The sequence below is a fragment of the Crassostrea angulata genome, chromosome 9 (assembly GCF_025612915.1).
Source record: "Crassostrea angulata isolate pt1a10 chromosome 9, ASM2561291v2, whole genome shotgun sequence".
In the NCBI taxonomy this organism is placed as follows: domain Eukaryota; kingdom Metazoa; phylum Mollusca; class Bivalvia; order Ostreida; family Ostreidae; genus Magallana; species Magallana angulata.
In genome coordinates this window covers 29605022-29619848 of record NC_069119.1, presented here as the reverse complement: position 1 = coordinate 29619848, position 14827 = coordinate 29605022, and the positions used below count along the sequence as shown (strand labels likewise).

The 14827-nt window shown below is 30.7% G+C and overlaps 1 protein-coding gene across 1 annotated transcript; it reads right to left on the bottom strand.

Moving 5' to 3' along the window:
• Positions 1–8232: 8232 nt before the first annotated feature.
• LOC128162880 (uncharacterized) lies at positions 8233–10772 on the bottom strand. Its single transcript, XM_052826297.1, has 5 exons — positions 10641–10772; positions 10483–10547; positions 10223–10360; positions 9939–10010; positions 8233–8527 (listed from the first exon to the last, which is right to left on the bottom strand). Exons 1-5 carry the CDS (start codon positions 10721–10723, stop codon positions 8361–8363), a joined length of 525 nt encoding a protein of 174 aa, XP_052682257.1. The 5' UTR covers positions 10724–10772; the 3' UTR covers positions 8233–8360.
• Between the last annotated feature and the right edge of the window lie 4055 nt (positions 10773–14827).

Genomic DNA, 14827 nt, shown 5'->3' with positions numbered 1-14827 from the left:
TTAATACATTTTAAAACATTGACCTTTAACGTACTAAGTAAAGCACTCACATGTATAAAAAAGCTATAGGTAATCATTTGAGTAGTATAAAAGTAAAATAAAATGAGTCAAGGTATTATTTAAGTTTTTATTTTAGAACTTTTGCAAAACATTGATTGAAATCTGCTCCCATCTTACCGGGGCTCGATGGATGTGGCCATTTTTTGTATTTATCTCATTAAGATGAGAATTCCTGACGAAATTTATAGTTAAACATTTAAAGCTGAAATGTTCGGATTTTTCCATAATAGATAATAGCTTATAGCTTATAGCTAAATATATCATCTATGTAATTAAAAATTACATAACTATTAATATTGTGAAATCTTTATCAAAACCGTCAAATGAAATTTTTTTTTGCAAATGCAATTATACATGTAAACATTTTTCCTAATATAAGATTATGTTTTTCAGGCAAAGACTAATTTTACATGATGTTCATATTCCATTTTTTTTCAGAACGATAGAAAAAACTAGAATTTAGCTCTTATTCTGAATAGGGAAAAGAAATCATTCTTTGGATAAATTAAACATAAAAAATACCAAACTAATATAAAAAATTGTAATGATGATAGAGAACACATTTTAAAACTGAAAACACATATGTACGATGTGCTTGATCAAAATTTGAGCAGAAAGTTATTCTTATGACCCAAAACAAAAAATAACACCATATTTATTAAGTGCAATAGAGGTATTTATAAGTTTTTTTTTAGCTTAAATGTTTGTCACAGTAAATGAAATAAAGGAAGTTTATTCACCAGATTAAGGATTAATACTTCCTTTATCTTAACTAAAGAGGAAAGTGTGGAAAATGATATCCTTTGTATTATTTTTTCAAACATTGCCCCCCTTTGATTATTCAGTGTAGTTTGTGTTCTAGTTACTTAACCCCCAATACAGCAACTATTTCACGAGGCGAAGGAAACAATTATAATATTCTCTTAACAATATTTTATTACTATGTACTATTTCACGAGGCAAAGCAAAGGATTATAATATTCTCCTAACAACACTTTATTATCCTGTATGAATTCTAGAAGAATAATCTCAATCTGAAATTCATCAAAGCAATATTGAAACAAGATAAGATGTATTTGAAATATGGTTAAACAAAAATTAGAATTTTGACCTCTCAATTAAGTTAGTTTATTCAAACAATAAAATGCTTTCTTTGGTGATTCATGCGTTAGCGTGTTATGTAATTTTACTGAAATGTCGCTATCTTAATACCCATCATGAAATACCAAAGAAATCATTCTTTTGTTTATGTTTACATTTTATTATAGTAACTTAATAAATTGATTGTAAAAAGTAAGTAATAATAGTCACTGAATTGTCGTCAATGTACATCAGCACTTTAGCTAAGGAAACAGCCAAATCGTCCCCTATGAGAATTTGAGTCTGACATCATCTTAATTATTTCGTGCAGTCCATGATTTTTCTTAGGTCGCTGTAGATTTCGACTAATCGATAATCGGGTCTTGTAGATTGTAATCCTGTCAGTTTCAGTCGCTGTAGGTTTCGACCAATCGATAGACAGAGCGTATAGGGTTCAGTTTTGCTGTTTGTATAGACCTATGAATTAACTATAAGAATACGCAAAAAAGAGGAAATCGTACTCTGTAGATATAATTTATTCTTTTGAAGCGGACGAGGTTTGCCTTTTCATATAATTTTTGCTAAATAGGGGCTGCGTATACAATACCTTTTTTTAATGCTATAGTGTAAATGTATATCATATATATGATGAAGGATACTGCCGCTAGTCCGATCATACCAAACATTATAGAGTTAATCATTTCATGTTTTGTTTCCTTTGTTTCACGAAGGAGATTTGTTAAATTCATTGTTGTGTCTGATTCCGTTACATTGGAAATACCTGTAATTAAACAACAATAAATGTAATATTACGTTTAATTGAGATTACAATACTTTAACACATCGTTTAAAGAATATAGGAAAAAGTAATGGGTAAAAGGGACCAAAAGCTATTGTAATATTTTTGTAAATAATTTTTGTTAGATACAATTATTTTCTATACCCAGTGTATAGAACATCATGTGTTTTGTACCTTTTAAATAAAATTGGTAAAAATGTGTTTATGTAAAATGGTCTTGTAAAAAACGTAATATACATCAGCATTTAACTAAAAATGTGGTAGCAAATCATTGCGTCCCTATTGAACAAAATTGGTATTTAAGATTTTTTTCAGAGGCCCCGCTCAAGCTCGTATTTCGTCTTGTATATTCATGTAATAGAACAAGAAAAAACAAAAACGAAACTAAAAAATTATTATGTACTCAATGAGTATTTGTATGCATATGTTATAACATATGTGTAAGACATTTATCTATTTATTGATTCAAAGATTTATTAAAACTGTGCTTTGGACATGTCCCTGCAACTAATCAATGTGTGCGGATCCCCCCCCCCCCCCCCGAAGTTCCTCTGCTCTCATTCGGCACTTAACACCCCTGAAACACCATTTTCGGCTTCGGCCGATCACAGTTCTGTCCATATGAGGCATCCGGAAAATTTTATAAAAATGCGCACGCATTGCATTTTGCACTTATTTTTTCACTATGCAATGACAACCTCATCTATATCTTTAATAACACGTTAATTACTAAAAACGTTATCTAATATGTTTGCTTAAAAAAAGGACAATTATACAGTTACATATACATTGTAAAATGATTGAAACCACGTTGCGTAAGAATATTTATCGGAAGTATAATTCGCCTACTAAAGGTGAAGCTTATTCATGCTTTGCTATTTCGGAAATCAACAAAACGGTGCTATATATAGTTTATTGCATGTAGCGTAAATGCTTCCGTGTTACATAATTGTTACAGAGCTGACAAACGATATCAAATGCCTATCATTCCTTTAAAAGGAATGCTTGTTTAACCATTTGAATGTCCGCCATCGAAATGTTTGCAGAGTTGACCCTTACAATATGCACATTTACATGTCCGATATTTGCTGTTTTCTATTTTTCCATATCGTTTTCACAATTTTTTCTGTTATTTTACATCTTTGAAATTTAGATTTATGTTTCATAAGAGTCACAGACATAAAAATGCGCCTCAAACAGGCCTCTAACGATTATCATTTGAACCATGAACGAACTTAAAACCCTTACAACAAAATTCAATTTCTCTGATTACTTTAACCGTGAAATCCTTTTCTGTTTTAGGGTTGAATATTAAAACACAAATTGTTTATCACAAATATTGATATTTTTTAACAACATCTTCTTTAATAAAACGTAATGTACATAAACCAACACAATGTAGAAACATTGAAAATAAATTTCTGATTGATATAAAGAAAATCACATTTATTTTTATCAATGCTAACGTTTTTCATTTTGACAATCTTGTTATGAAATTATTTGTATTGTAGATTGAATCTTATATTCCTTAACAAAAGTCTCATTTGTAAATAAAAAAAAATATATTTTTACTCTCTTTTCTTCGAATATTGATCGACCTTATTTGTAAAGGAATAGAAATGAACTTCAACGATAGCTTGTCGTTTTTACTGATAATATATAACTAAGGGATCTTACTTTTTGAGTGCTGTATACATCCATTGGCATGGTCACAGTTTTGAAATTCACAGAGGCACAAAGACAGACACTCCTTTCCAAACCTGGGATATGGACATTTGAATGCACAGTTTTTTTTCCAAAAAATCCATCTTCACATGCTAGATAATTTTTTAAAAAATCTAACGAATTTAAGATAATCTTCAAATTGCTCTATAAAATACGTTTATCAAATTATAATAAAATCTAATGTCCTCCAGTCACTGCAGGTATATGATTAAATCATACATACGTATACATTTATTATGTGCAAGATTCCACTTGAATCCATAACAGCAATATGTTCCATCTTTTCTACATGAAATATGATTTAAACAAAACATGAGTGCTGGCAAAAATTATTTTCAAAACAATCATTTTAAGAAAATTATTTTACTCACCCAGTACAGTTTTGCATTGATACATTCACAGACAATTGAACCAGCATAAAAATAGTTATAAACAAAGTCATCATAATTTCCAATCCATCTGAATTGTAATATAGGTTCAATGATATATCAGTTTTGAAGACATATACATGTATTAGTTCTCAATTCAACATGCTCGATATCCTTGTCCCTTGTTATAATATATGTTCCCGGCTTTATTGGAGATTTACGCAATGAAAGCCAAAAAGAATTCAATATGATTGCTTTCTCGTCCTATGACATTTGAAAAAAAAAAGTTATTTCCTGTTGGACTTATTTAAGTGACAGATGTACTGGGAAATAATACAAAAATCATTAAAAAAGCACCTTGTGTAGATTCATTGAAAATGAGACATGAACCATGTTATGCATTGTAACAGAAAACATATCCTCCAATCTCAGTTCCTGGTGCATGTACTTATATACTTGAATATTAAAAAATTCATATCTACGACATTGCTTTAATTTTTTTTATTTAAGGATTTTTGTTAAGGTAAAGATATTTAAAAATTAAAATTAAACTCTATAAACGTTAAGGGACTAAATATACTAAGATTAATGGATGAATGGTCCGAATCAAGAGATTTATGTTGATTTGTATATGCTTTTATATCTTATCATACGTGTATATATGCAACTTTATCATGGACAATGTAAGTATGTTCATCATATAACTAGTTTTAGTTGGAGACCTATGTGTCCATACCTGTGTCTGTAAGTGACCGGATTTTTTTATATGCACAGCTTGTTCAATTTTTCGTCTGATAACCTAAACAATAGCAACGTCAGACTCGCGTTGTTCATTCTTAAAACAGACATTACTATAATTAATTAAAAATTACCACACATATATTTTTATCTTGCTTACATTTCTTTCATACGAATAGAAATCTTCGTTGACTGTTTGAGGGGGTGGAACAGTATAAACTAGCGGCATGTTTTCGACAAAAACCCCAACACATATTATTTTCGTCCTAGACGACTGGTAGATTTGCTTATAGTAGAGAAGGAGATGATTGTCTTTTCCACGCTGACGATTGCTGTTTGATGATCGCAATGAAAAAAGACACGTTTCATCAGTGATGATCCTATTGATTAAAAGCATATATATCACGTGGTTGGCATCTAAGAAATATTATTGAAAGTTGAATCCCCTCGATGTTGTCATTTTGATACAGCAATCTAAAATGCCGAGACTCTGCCCGTGTTTATATGATCAGTCAGTGTGTGAATAGTCCCAGTGCTTAACCCGAAAATTGCAAATATCTCCGATATCGTTTGATGCAAGTCTTTCTCAATGACGTTTCGGACAATCTCTTTCGTTCTCTCCTCAAATCGTCTTGCACATAGAATTTGCCATCTAAAAACCTCTTGTGTTTATTAAATCAAAGTACTGAAGAACTGACGGGAGTGGATTTTGTCGATGTTTGTTTATCTTAAAATCAATTATATGTTATTTTGCATGACAAGTACATGTAGTTTCTAATTTGTATTTGAATTTCGCACATTTTTAGCCGGGCTCTACTGAAAGCAGAGTCCTGGCTATAGGCAGGCAAATCGCCAATGTTACTATAAATAGCACAAATAAACAAAAAACCAAACAGCGTCAAGGTAAAGCTTCCGCTATACCAAATAGTTACACAAAGAGCCACGTTTTTTTTTCAAAAGTGTTGGCATTTTGTTTCTTTTTTTATATTTCGAATGAATTGTCTATCTTTTTAGTTTTCTTATCAATAACGTGTTTTTTAAACATTACTATGCATTTTGGACACATACAATGCGCATGAATTTCCATGAACTACTTTGCTGCGCGACGAAGAAACGGAGATTGAATATATAATGCTTGTTGCAAAATTCAAGGCAGCAACTGTTAAACTGTTTCTGTGTTTAACTTCTACTAGACAGACATTTTTTTGTTTATAGCCGCTTACAAAATTTGGTCGCTCTCTGATGCTTTGCCGACATTAAAAGCATGAGAGAGAGAGAGCGAGAGAGAGATAGAGAGAGAGAGAGAGAGAGAGAGAGAGAGAGAGAGAGAGAGATATTTTCAGTCTTTACTACACAATATGCTGACAGACACACCAAAAGAGCCCGGCTTTCAGTACTTCAGTACTTTGTTTATAATGAATTTTTGGACTTTTTCGACAAGAATGTCGAGAAACCCCCATATGAATCATGTTAAATAATATTTAGAGTTAAATTATTTCAATCAAACTATGTATCAGTAATACAAAATATATCTCGAAATTTGTATGGATCCAAGCAATACTGAACCCTAGTCTTGTTCAACCAAACGCTCGGCTGACACTGTAAATCTCCGACAAGCATTTACGGAGACAGCCGAACGTCGAGTTGAACGAGACTATATTGAACTCTGGCGTAGGAATACATACGACTTCAAAACTATTTAAATAATTGTTCGTACCATTTAAAATCTGACTATTTTCAAGGTATTTATAAATATGTTTCCTTGAAAAACAATGCTTTAGCATACATTACATCGAATTCATCAATCATTTTCAAGAACTAAGTCTTGTCAGCAGCGATGATTTGTGCTGAGGTCCAAATACTGTTTCACTTTCGGTTTGTCTGAGTAACTGCATAGGAGAGTTGATTAAAATCAACTCCCAAAAAGGGCCATGACCTCCCAGATATTGTTTACAGCCATTGATATGATGACAGTATGTAACATTACAATCATACACAGCAAGTCATATCAATAACCAGAAATTGGACGCGTCGATTTACAATATTGTCCATGATATCCATTTTCATACGCTATAAATATATTGATTATTGTCTTATTAAATATTTAATAATGTGAGAATGCTCTTTTAAACACAATTAATTTATTATAAATTATAATCATTGCCTACATCCAAAAAACTTTGAACATACCTAGACATTTATTTTAAACTGGGTTCCAATTGTACCCAGAGAAGCATACCTTTTTCCATCTGTTCTACACAACATTGAAATTATATAATTGGGTGAATGAACATCTGAAACGGTAATTAAAAAATAATGTTTGATGCCTATCAATCACAGGTTTACACAGATACAATTGCCAAAACATTCGAAGCAATATCACAAAAACAATGCTACAAGTTGCATTCTCCAGTGAATGTGATCTGTTGTATATGAGCTTAAACAAAACCGTTGTTCTTTGTAAATTGATTATTAACTTTACTGTTTTTAATGACTTAATCAATGATATTGTAACGAAAGTGTAAAGAAAGTGTAGCAAGGAATGAAATACTGTCCGTAATATATGAACATAGAATTTTTTCAATGATATACAATACAATTTCCGTTTTTGCAAAAGCTATTCATGAGGAAGATGAACCGGAAAGTATTTTATTAAAAATGCCGCATTATAATACATTAGTAAAGTTCGACATTTGCAACATCTAGCAAAACAGATCATTACATGTACCAGGCCTTAAAGAGATAGAGGAAAACAATTTTGCCGCTTTTATAGGAACAATTGACATACTGTCATAACTTGAAAAGAATTCCACGCTTTTTTCAATCAATAAAGTTATTGACAGTTTACAGCATGGTTTTCCTCAATCTTTTCTTACACCTTATTTTTTTTTCTTTTACAAAAACTGAATCTCAAGTATTATGCACGCACTATACTCTGTCCCGAGTTTTTGCTTCCACCACTTTTTGCTTGATATTTCAATAATAGTAATTACCTTTGTGCTCAAACTAAGTTCATCAACTAATATGATTGTCTGTTTTGAAACGCCCCCTCTGCTGCTTCAGGTTTCAATACACATCCCAAAATTGAAAGTCTACGGAGATTTTGCATTGCATCAGCCATTAACAAGTCCGGATGATAATGTTCAAAAATTGCGCGATGTATTCCGAGTGTATTCCGAATGGAGAAAAGATGTACACATTTCCCATTACAAATCTCCGTAAGAAAATTGTTTTCGTTCCTTTGAAATTTTATGAGTGAAAAGGGATAATTGTTCATTGAAGATATCTTGGATATATTCCCTTTAATCGATTTCAATTGTATTTCTTACAATGCTTCTGTAAGGAGAAAAACTCTATTTCTTAAACTTGTTGAATTATAGGAAATAATTGGGATTTCTTTTTAAACTAAATACACATGTGTGAAAATATCATATCAGTGCCTATTTATGTTGATTAATGTTTTATTGAAAAAAAATCACTTGTATATTATCTTTAAATATAAACACAATCTGGTTATTCAATATATTTACAATTTTGACTTCAAAATGCAAATGAATAAGTAATTGTTTTTTTTCAAACTGTGTTTATGTTTACAAGAAATTTTCTAACAACCCTGTGAGAATGTACATCATAATAACGATTACAAATACGCCTGTTAGTCCGATTACAGCTAACAATAAAGTGGTATTCCTTTTAGATTGTGTCTTCGCCGGGTAGTAGACATTTGTCGTATTTTCTACTGTGGCACTGGAAGAACCTGTAATGAATGAATAAAAATCAATATGGTTGTTTTGAATGAGTTAATTGAGATTTTTAAAATTTGAATCTCGAAATATGAGTATTTGAAATTTATAAAGCATGTAAAGGACAGAACATTCTTGTATTTATATTGTTAATATTTCTAGAATATTAACTCTTGGTTAAAAAGTTATCGGAGGAAAATACATACAGGGCGAAGAGAATCACTTCCAAGTAGCGAAACACACGGTGTTATCGCACATTAAATAATTTATACAATGTAAATAATTCATCATAATTGAGGGAAGTTTTACTGTAACATTAAAGAAAATACGACATATACACCGACACAAACATATAAGTGTTCGACTTATACAATGTTTCGGTAAAATGAAATATAAACATATTCGTTTGTCTTGCCGTTGGAGTGACTAATTTCCATCCAACTCTCAAGTGGTTAAGAACGATGAAACAGTCTTGACCTCTAGTTGCGACCTAAGACCTGATGATTTGCTGAATATATTGAACACTTCCGGTTTGGTTGAACCTCTCCTACAGCTTTCGAATTCTTATTGATTGTTTACGGAAAGGACAATACACTTATAACATTAAATAATTATTCTAAAATAATTTAAAATAACGGTTCTTTCAGATAGATAATATTTTTAAACAATATCGAGGCCTAATTTAACACAAGATTGAAAGTGAGAAAAAACCTGTCGTTTGAAATATTTAGACACAAACATTCAAACGGCTCTTGATCTTTCTTTAATCTTTATTTTATTTTTTTTTTTTTTTTTTACACTTTTTAATTGTTTTTAAATAAAGACAAATCATATGATATTTGCAACAAAAGTTGCTATTAAAACAAAACAAGTCCTTTCAGGTTTCGACTTGTTAATTTAATTTCAAGCAGTATTTTTTATGTGTGCTATTTTTTAACACATATCGGTCGTGAAATGTTGAAATTTTCATTTTTTTTTAGAGACTTTAAGGTTATTCTATTATCAGAGTGACGTTTTATTAAGTATATTTGAAAGTAGGAGAATGTACATTTTTTTCAAAACAGTTTGGTGTTGCGGGGAAACAGTTTTTCATAATTATGATTGAATTTGTTTATTCAAATATTGACTCTCAAGTTTCGAATTATGATTTGTGTATCTCGAATCTCGTATTTCGAATTAAATTTAATTTGGGCTTTCGTACACAAGGGCTTTAAATATATCAAAACCAAATGAAGCAAAAGTATTATAATAGTGGTTAATTTAAAATAAATTAAATTAATCTGTCGCCTGCTCCTTTAAGGGTTAACGCCAAGAAAGACAAAGGTAATATCTTTTTTTTTTTTTACAAAATGACTTATTTTCTTAAACAAACGGTCCAATAAGAATCATTAAATTGGAAGGGAAAATAACTTAAAGGTTACTTACTTTCATTAATGTTGACCTTATTGATAAGGTCTTTTGTGACAGTCTTGTAGATAAACTCTTTTGAAAAACTCTCTTTAAAAGATATACAACTGATGTTTTAAATTATAAAACAATGCTTTACGAATCTTGCAGATAAAGTTGTCTCATCTTATTCACAGTTCAGAATCACTTGTTTTTCTCATATCTTCTCAATCTAAATATATTTATATATCTTAACACATTATTTATAATATATTTCAACTGTAACTCAAAGATAGATTGTACTTATTTCTACTGTGTCGTACCTTCTGAAGACACTGTACAGCCGTTGACATGATCACAGTAAGTTATGTTACAGTTACACTCAGACTGACAATCTTCTCCATACGTAGGATAAGGACACTTGGCATCACAGTTATTCCCCCGAAATCCACTGTCACAAACTAAAAACGAAATAATTTAAAAAAAAACCCAGGAGAAACGTAGCTATATGAAACGTAGTTATTTAATTATGCAAATATGACAATGCTTTAATTACGGCAGGTAAAAATGGAAATTAACATACGTATACATTCATTTCGTTCAGGGTTCAACTTGTATCCTGTACAGCATGCTAATGTTCCATCTATTCTATAAATTGTTTCAAGATATATGTACATTGCTTATTTGGTAAAACTACATATCATCTAAAACAGTAAGAAGAAGAAAGTGAGTTTAACTTACTCATTACAAAACCGCATAGATTTAAGTACAACTGGTTGGAATAGCATCACAAATGCAAAGCAAATCATCACTGACTTATCCATTGTATCTGCCTCTATTCTAAAACTATTTTGATTAATGTGTAAGGAACACTTGTACATGTACGTTTCTAAAACTATCAAATGGATCATTGCAGTTTAATTTGCACTCTCTGCATCCTTGTTCCCTGTATACAATGTTGAAAAAAATAAATCGCTATTTTTTAGAAGTAAATAAGGAAGTATTTAATAATGATGCTTGGACATGCAATCGAATCATTATAAAAATTATGCAAGTCCTTTCGGTACCTGTAATATTCATCCCTGTGTTCAGCAAACTGACATTTCATAAGGTCACATGCGTTTCAAAAGTCCTTTCCTTCTCCCCCAGATCCAGCTAGAAGATTACTTGTTGTGTGGTATGTTCTTGGGGGAGTTGGACAATGTTTTGTATAAACATTTTTAAACTACAGATACAGCATTGTACTTGTATTCATTTCAATTTTATCTGAGTCTTCAAGAGGTATCTGTAGTGACGTTTTTGCACAGGTATTCCCAAATAACGCTTCTGTTAAAACAATATATATTTGTTGTGTGAATTGAAACTAAATATGTATCAAACAACCTTTTCTAAGGAGGTACAGAAATATAGGTGTTAATCATCATTTTCCTGAAACTTGATTAATTAATACACCCCCCAACCCCCCCAACCCCCCCCCCCCCCAAAAAAAAAAACCCATAAAAACGGTTAACCCCATCGTATTGAAATTAATACAAAAAAACGAGTAATTACATGCAGGTCTTGTGATACATCAAATACATTAAAAAATAAACAACAATATTTTGTTGTACGTGGTATCTGACATTTAATTTCTATACCATCTTTAAATACAAATGCAATCAAGAACTTATTGTCTTTTTTATTTCATATGTTACATGTTAAAGAACCACCTCTCTTTGAAGCTTAATACTATCGTCAGGTATTTCATTTGTTGTTCATGAAATTATTCTTTCTACTTGAAACAATTTACATATTCTCCTTCATTTTTTCTACATCAGTGAGCCCTTTAATGAAGAGGTTTACTAACAACAAATATTATCATCAGTTGTGAAATATGAAACTTTCCAAAAATACATGTGTGCTTTGGTAAAAAAATATTGCGTGTATCTAAAACGGAGTTTGAGAGCAGATGTTTGCTACTTACTCAGTACATGTTTATAGTTACTACTTAAAACAAAAAGCATAAAAAATAACAAAAGTGTTTATGTCACTTAAATATTGTAGTATGAGCAGTTATAATATTTTTTTTCTTTTTTATCCATAAATTGTTTTTTCTTTCATAATCTACTCACTGATCTGAACAATTTTTTGTTGTGAATTTATTCTGAAGTTGAATGAATCAATTGACTTAAGCGATAATGCTTGCGTTTAAAAATACATGCAATATTACTTGATCAATGATTCAGTTGAGTGAAATAACGTATATGCATGATGATCAAGTATCAAGTTCCTGTAATAAAACAAAACAAAACATACAACATGTGAACAGATATATATCAAACGATTTTGCTTTATTCTATCTATAAAAGTTTCACAATCAACTAATTGTAAATAAACAAAATTAAATATTAAATTGCCTAAATATTACAAATCAATGTATAACAAGCAACTATGAATATGATTGATACGTTTTAATCAAACGGTTTCAAACCTTGTTACCCCCGATCACCTCTTCTTCTTTGATACCAGATATATATTACCGTTGTAATATTCAATGCTTGGAAGTGGCCATCCAGAAATTGAAGATGGGATGAGAATCGCCCGAAACACACTTTTCAAATTTTGATTTCACATTGAAAAAGCACAAAAACTCGTACATGTATAAGTGGCAAATAACAAGTTTCGATAAGATCAATAAAATGTTGTTTAAGCGTCATAAGAACATGTAACAAAAAATATTACCATGTTGAAATGTTGACAATATAAAAATTCCAAGGAAATGAAGTTACAAGACTATCAAAGATCTCACATGAAAACCCTCTAAAAAATTAGTCTCAAAAATAAAACTAGAATCGGATAATATTCTGTGTGTAAAAATCGCGCTCAGATAAAACGCTACAATTTCAAAAATGCTTAACGGCTTAAAAAGATGATACATCTGAAAATGAATTGTAATAGCTTTTTGTAATAACTTTAACATATATAAAAATGGCTGCCTCTTTTTTGTTCCTAATTAATTTAAGAAGAAAGCTTGCTTCGCATAAAGAAATCACATAGTTTCGATAACACAAAGCATAAGCAGTTCATGCGATTTATGTATTTTTCGATGTTATGAAAGATATTTTTTTTACCCACATGAAGCATAAAAACCCGTTATTGTTTGAGAATGTCGTGGTTTAGAACGAAATTTCCGATATAACTACATGTAATACGTTTGAAGAAATAGCGACACCTAAAAAACCTAGATATAGGAAGTTAGTTTTTTGTGATAACAACACTCACTATACATCAGTTTACGAAAAAAAACACGGCAGGAAATTATCAAATTCTGTGTATGACAGGTTAGATTCAATGTTATGTTATGCTATGATATATTTCCTTTATCACGTTAAAAAATCATTATTCGAAATCAATAACATAATCAAATAAAAACAGACAAGGTCAGACGGATTAAAAATCAAACTCATTACACAACTTTATTCTTGATGCAAGGAATTAGAATATAATTTACTTTCAGTACTGCTTGGTTTTTCAATTACTTCTGCCGTAACAGTCTTGTAGTTGAACTGAATTGTAGAATAAATCTGAAATTCTGAAAGAACGCATCATTTTACATTGAACTATTTTTCTCACAACCCTATAAAGCACTGATCCATTTTATCATTACTGGATTATTAAACAATAATCTGAACGATATAAATGGACATTTTTACTATTTGTTTATCGATCCCTTTTGTTTAATGATAAAATGGTATATAAAATAATTAGATGATATGAAAAACACATCTGTTTAGTTTAAATAAGATGGTCCTTTCAAATGCCTTATTGGGTTTATAAAAATTCGTACCTAATGAAGACTGCATACACTCGTTGACATTATCACAATAGTTAGGTTTACACCAACATAAAGACTGACAATCCTGTCCATACCAAGGTAATCGACATTTGATGTCACAATTTACTCCAAAGAATCCCTTGTCACAAGCTATGTATAAAAAAAAGAAATAAAGAAATAAACATGAAAAGCTAATCAGGATATAATCTTGATTATTCACGTGATTAAACACTGAGAAGCCAGAGGTCTTCTCAGAAGACTTGATCACGTACAAACCAAGTTTATATCGCGGTGATCCTTTTACTATTGTTCTTTGTTACATATATTCAAGTATGTGAAAAAAACCCAAATCAATCAGAACCACACATGGTATTGTTATTAAGTTAACAATAATGTTAACACAGAAACTACCGCTTTTGCTATTCTAGTAGTTCAAATAAGACATTGATGCAAATATATGGATCTTTTTTTTAAATTGTTAAAGTGTTCTCAGTTATAGCAGATATTAGAAAGAAATGAATGTACCTAAACATTTGTTTTGTACACGATCCCATTCACAGCATGACAATGTTCCATATCATGATCTACAAATAAAGTGTGTGTGTGTATGTATATATATATTGGGAATGTCAACCTGACTCGGTTAGCTTAGTCGATTAATCGGAGCCTTTAGTCGAGCGATAGTCGGTACTCGCTCATTTATATTACTTGAAACTGTGTGCCTTATTCTACCGACACATACACCGTAACTTGACCATAACAACACTTTAAAACCCATTTAAAAACTTGTGATAATACGCACCGCAGCTGTATTTGATTTCAAACAAATTAAACCTTTTATCTATAGATATCCACTCGCTAATGTCTTAGCTTTTCCCTTTTCCCTTGACGCTTACACATAATTGAGCTCCATATCGTCTTAAGCAAACAAAATATGACCTGTTTCATGTTAATTCACTGTGCTGGGTCGTGCCAAAACAGCATTAAAGTTAATAGTTATATAAAAACAAACGCCTTCAGTTGATATGATTATATTTTTGATTAATACATACATAAAATTAGAAAATAGAACCACAGATTGATCTCTGTAAGGACATGTTTACATAAGTACTTC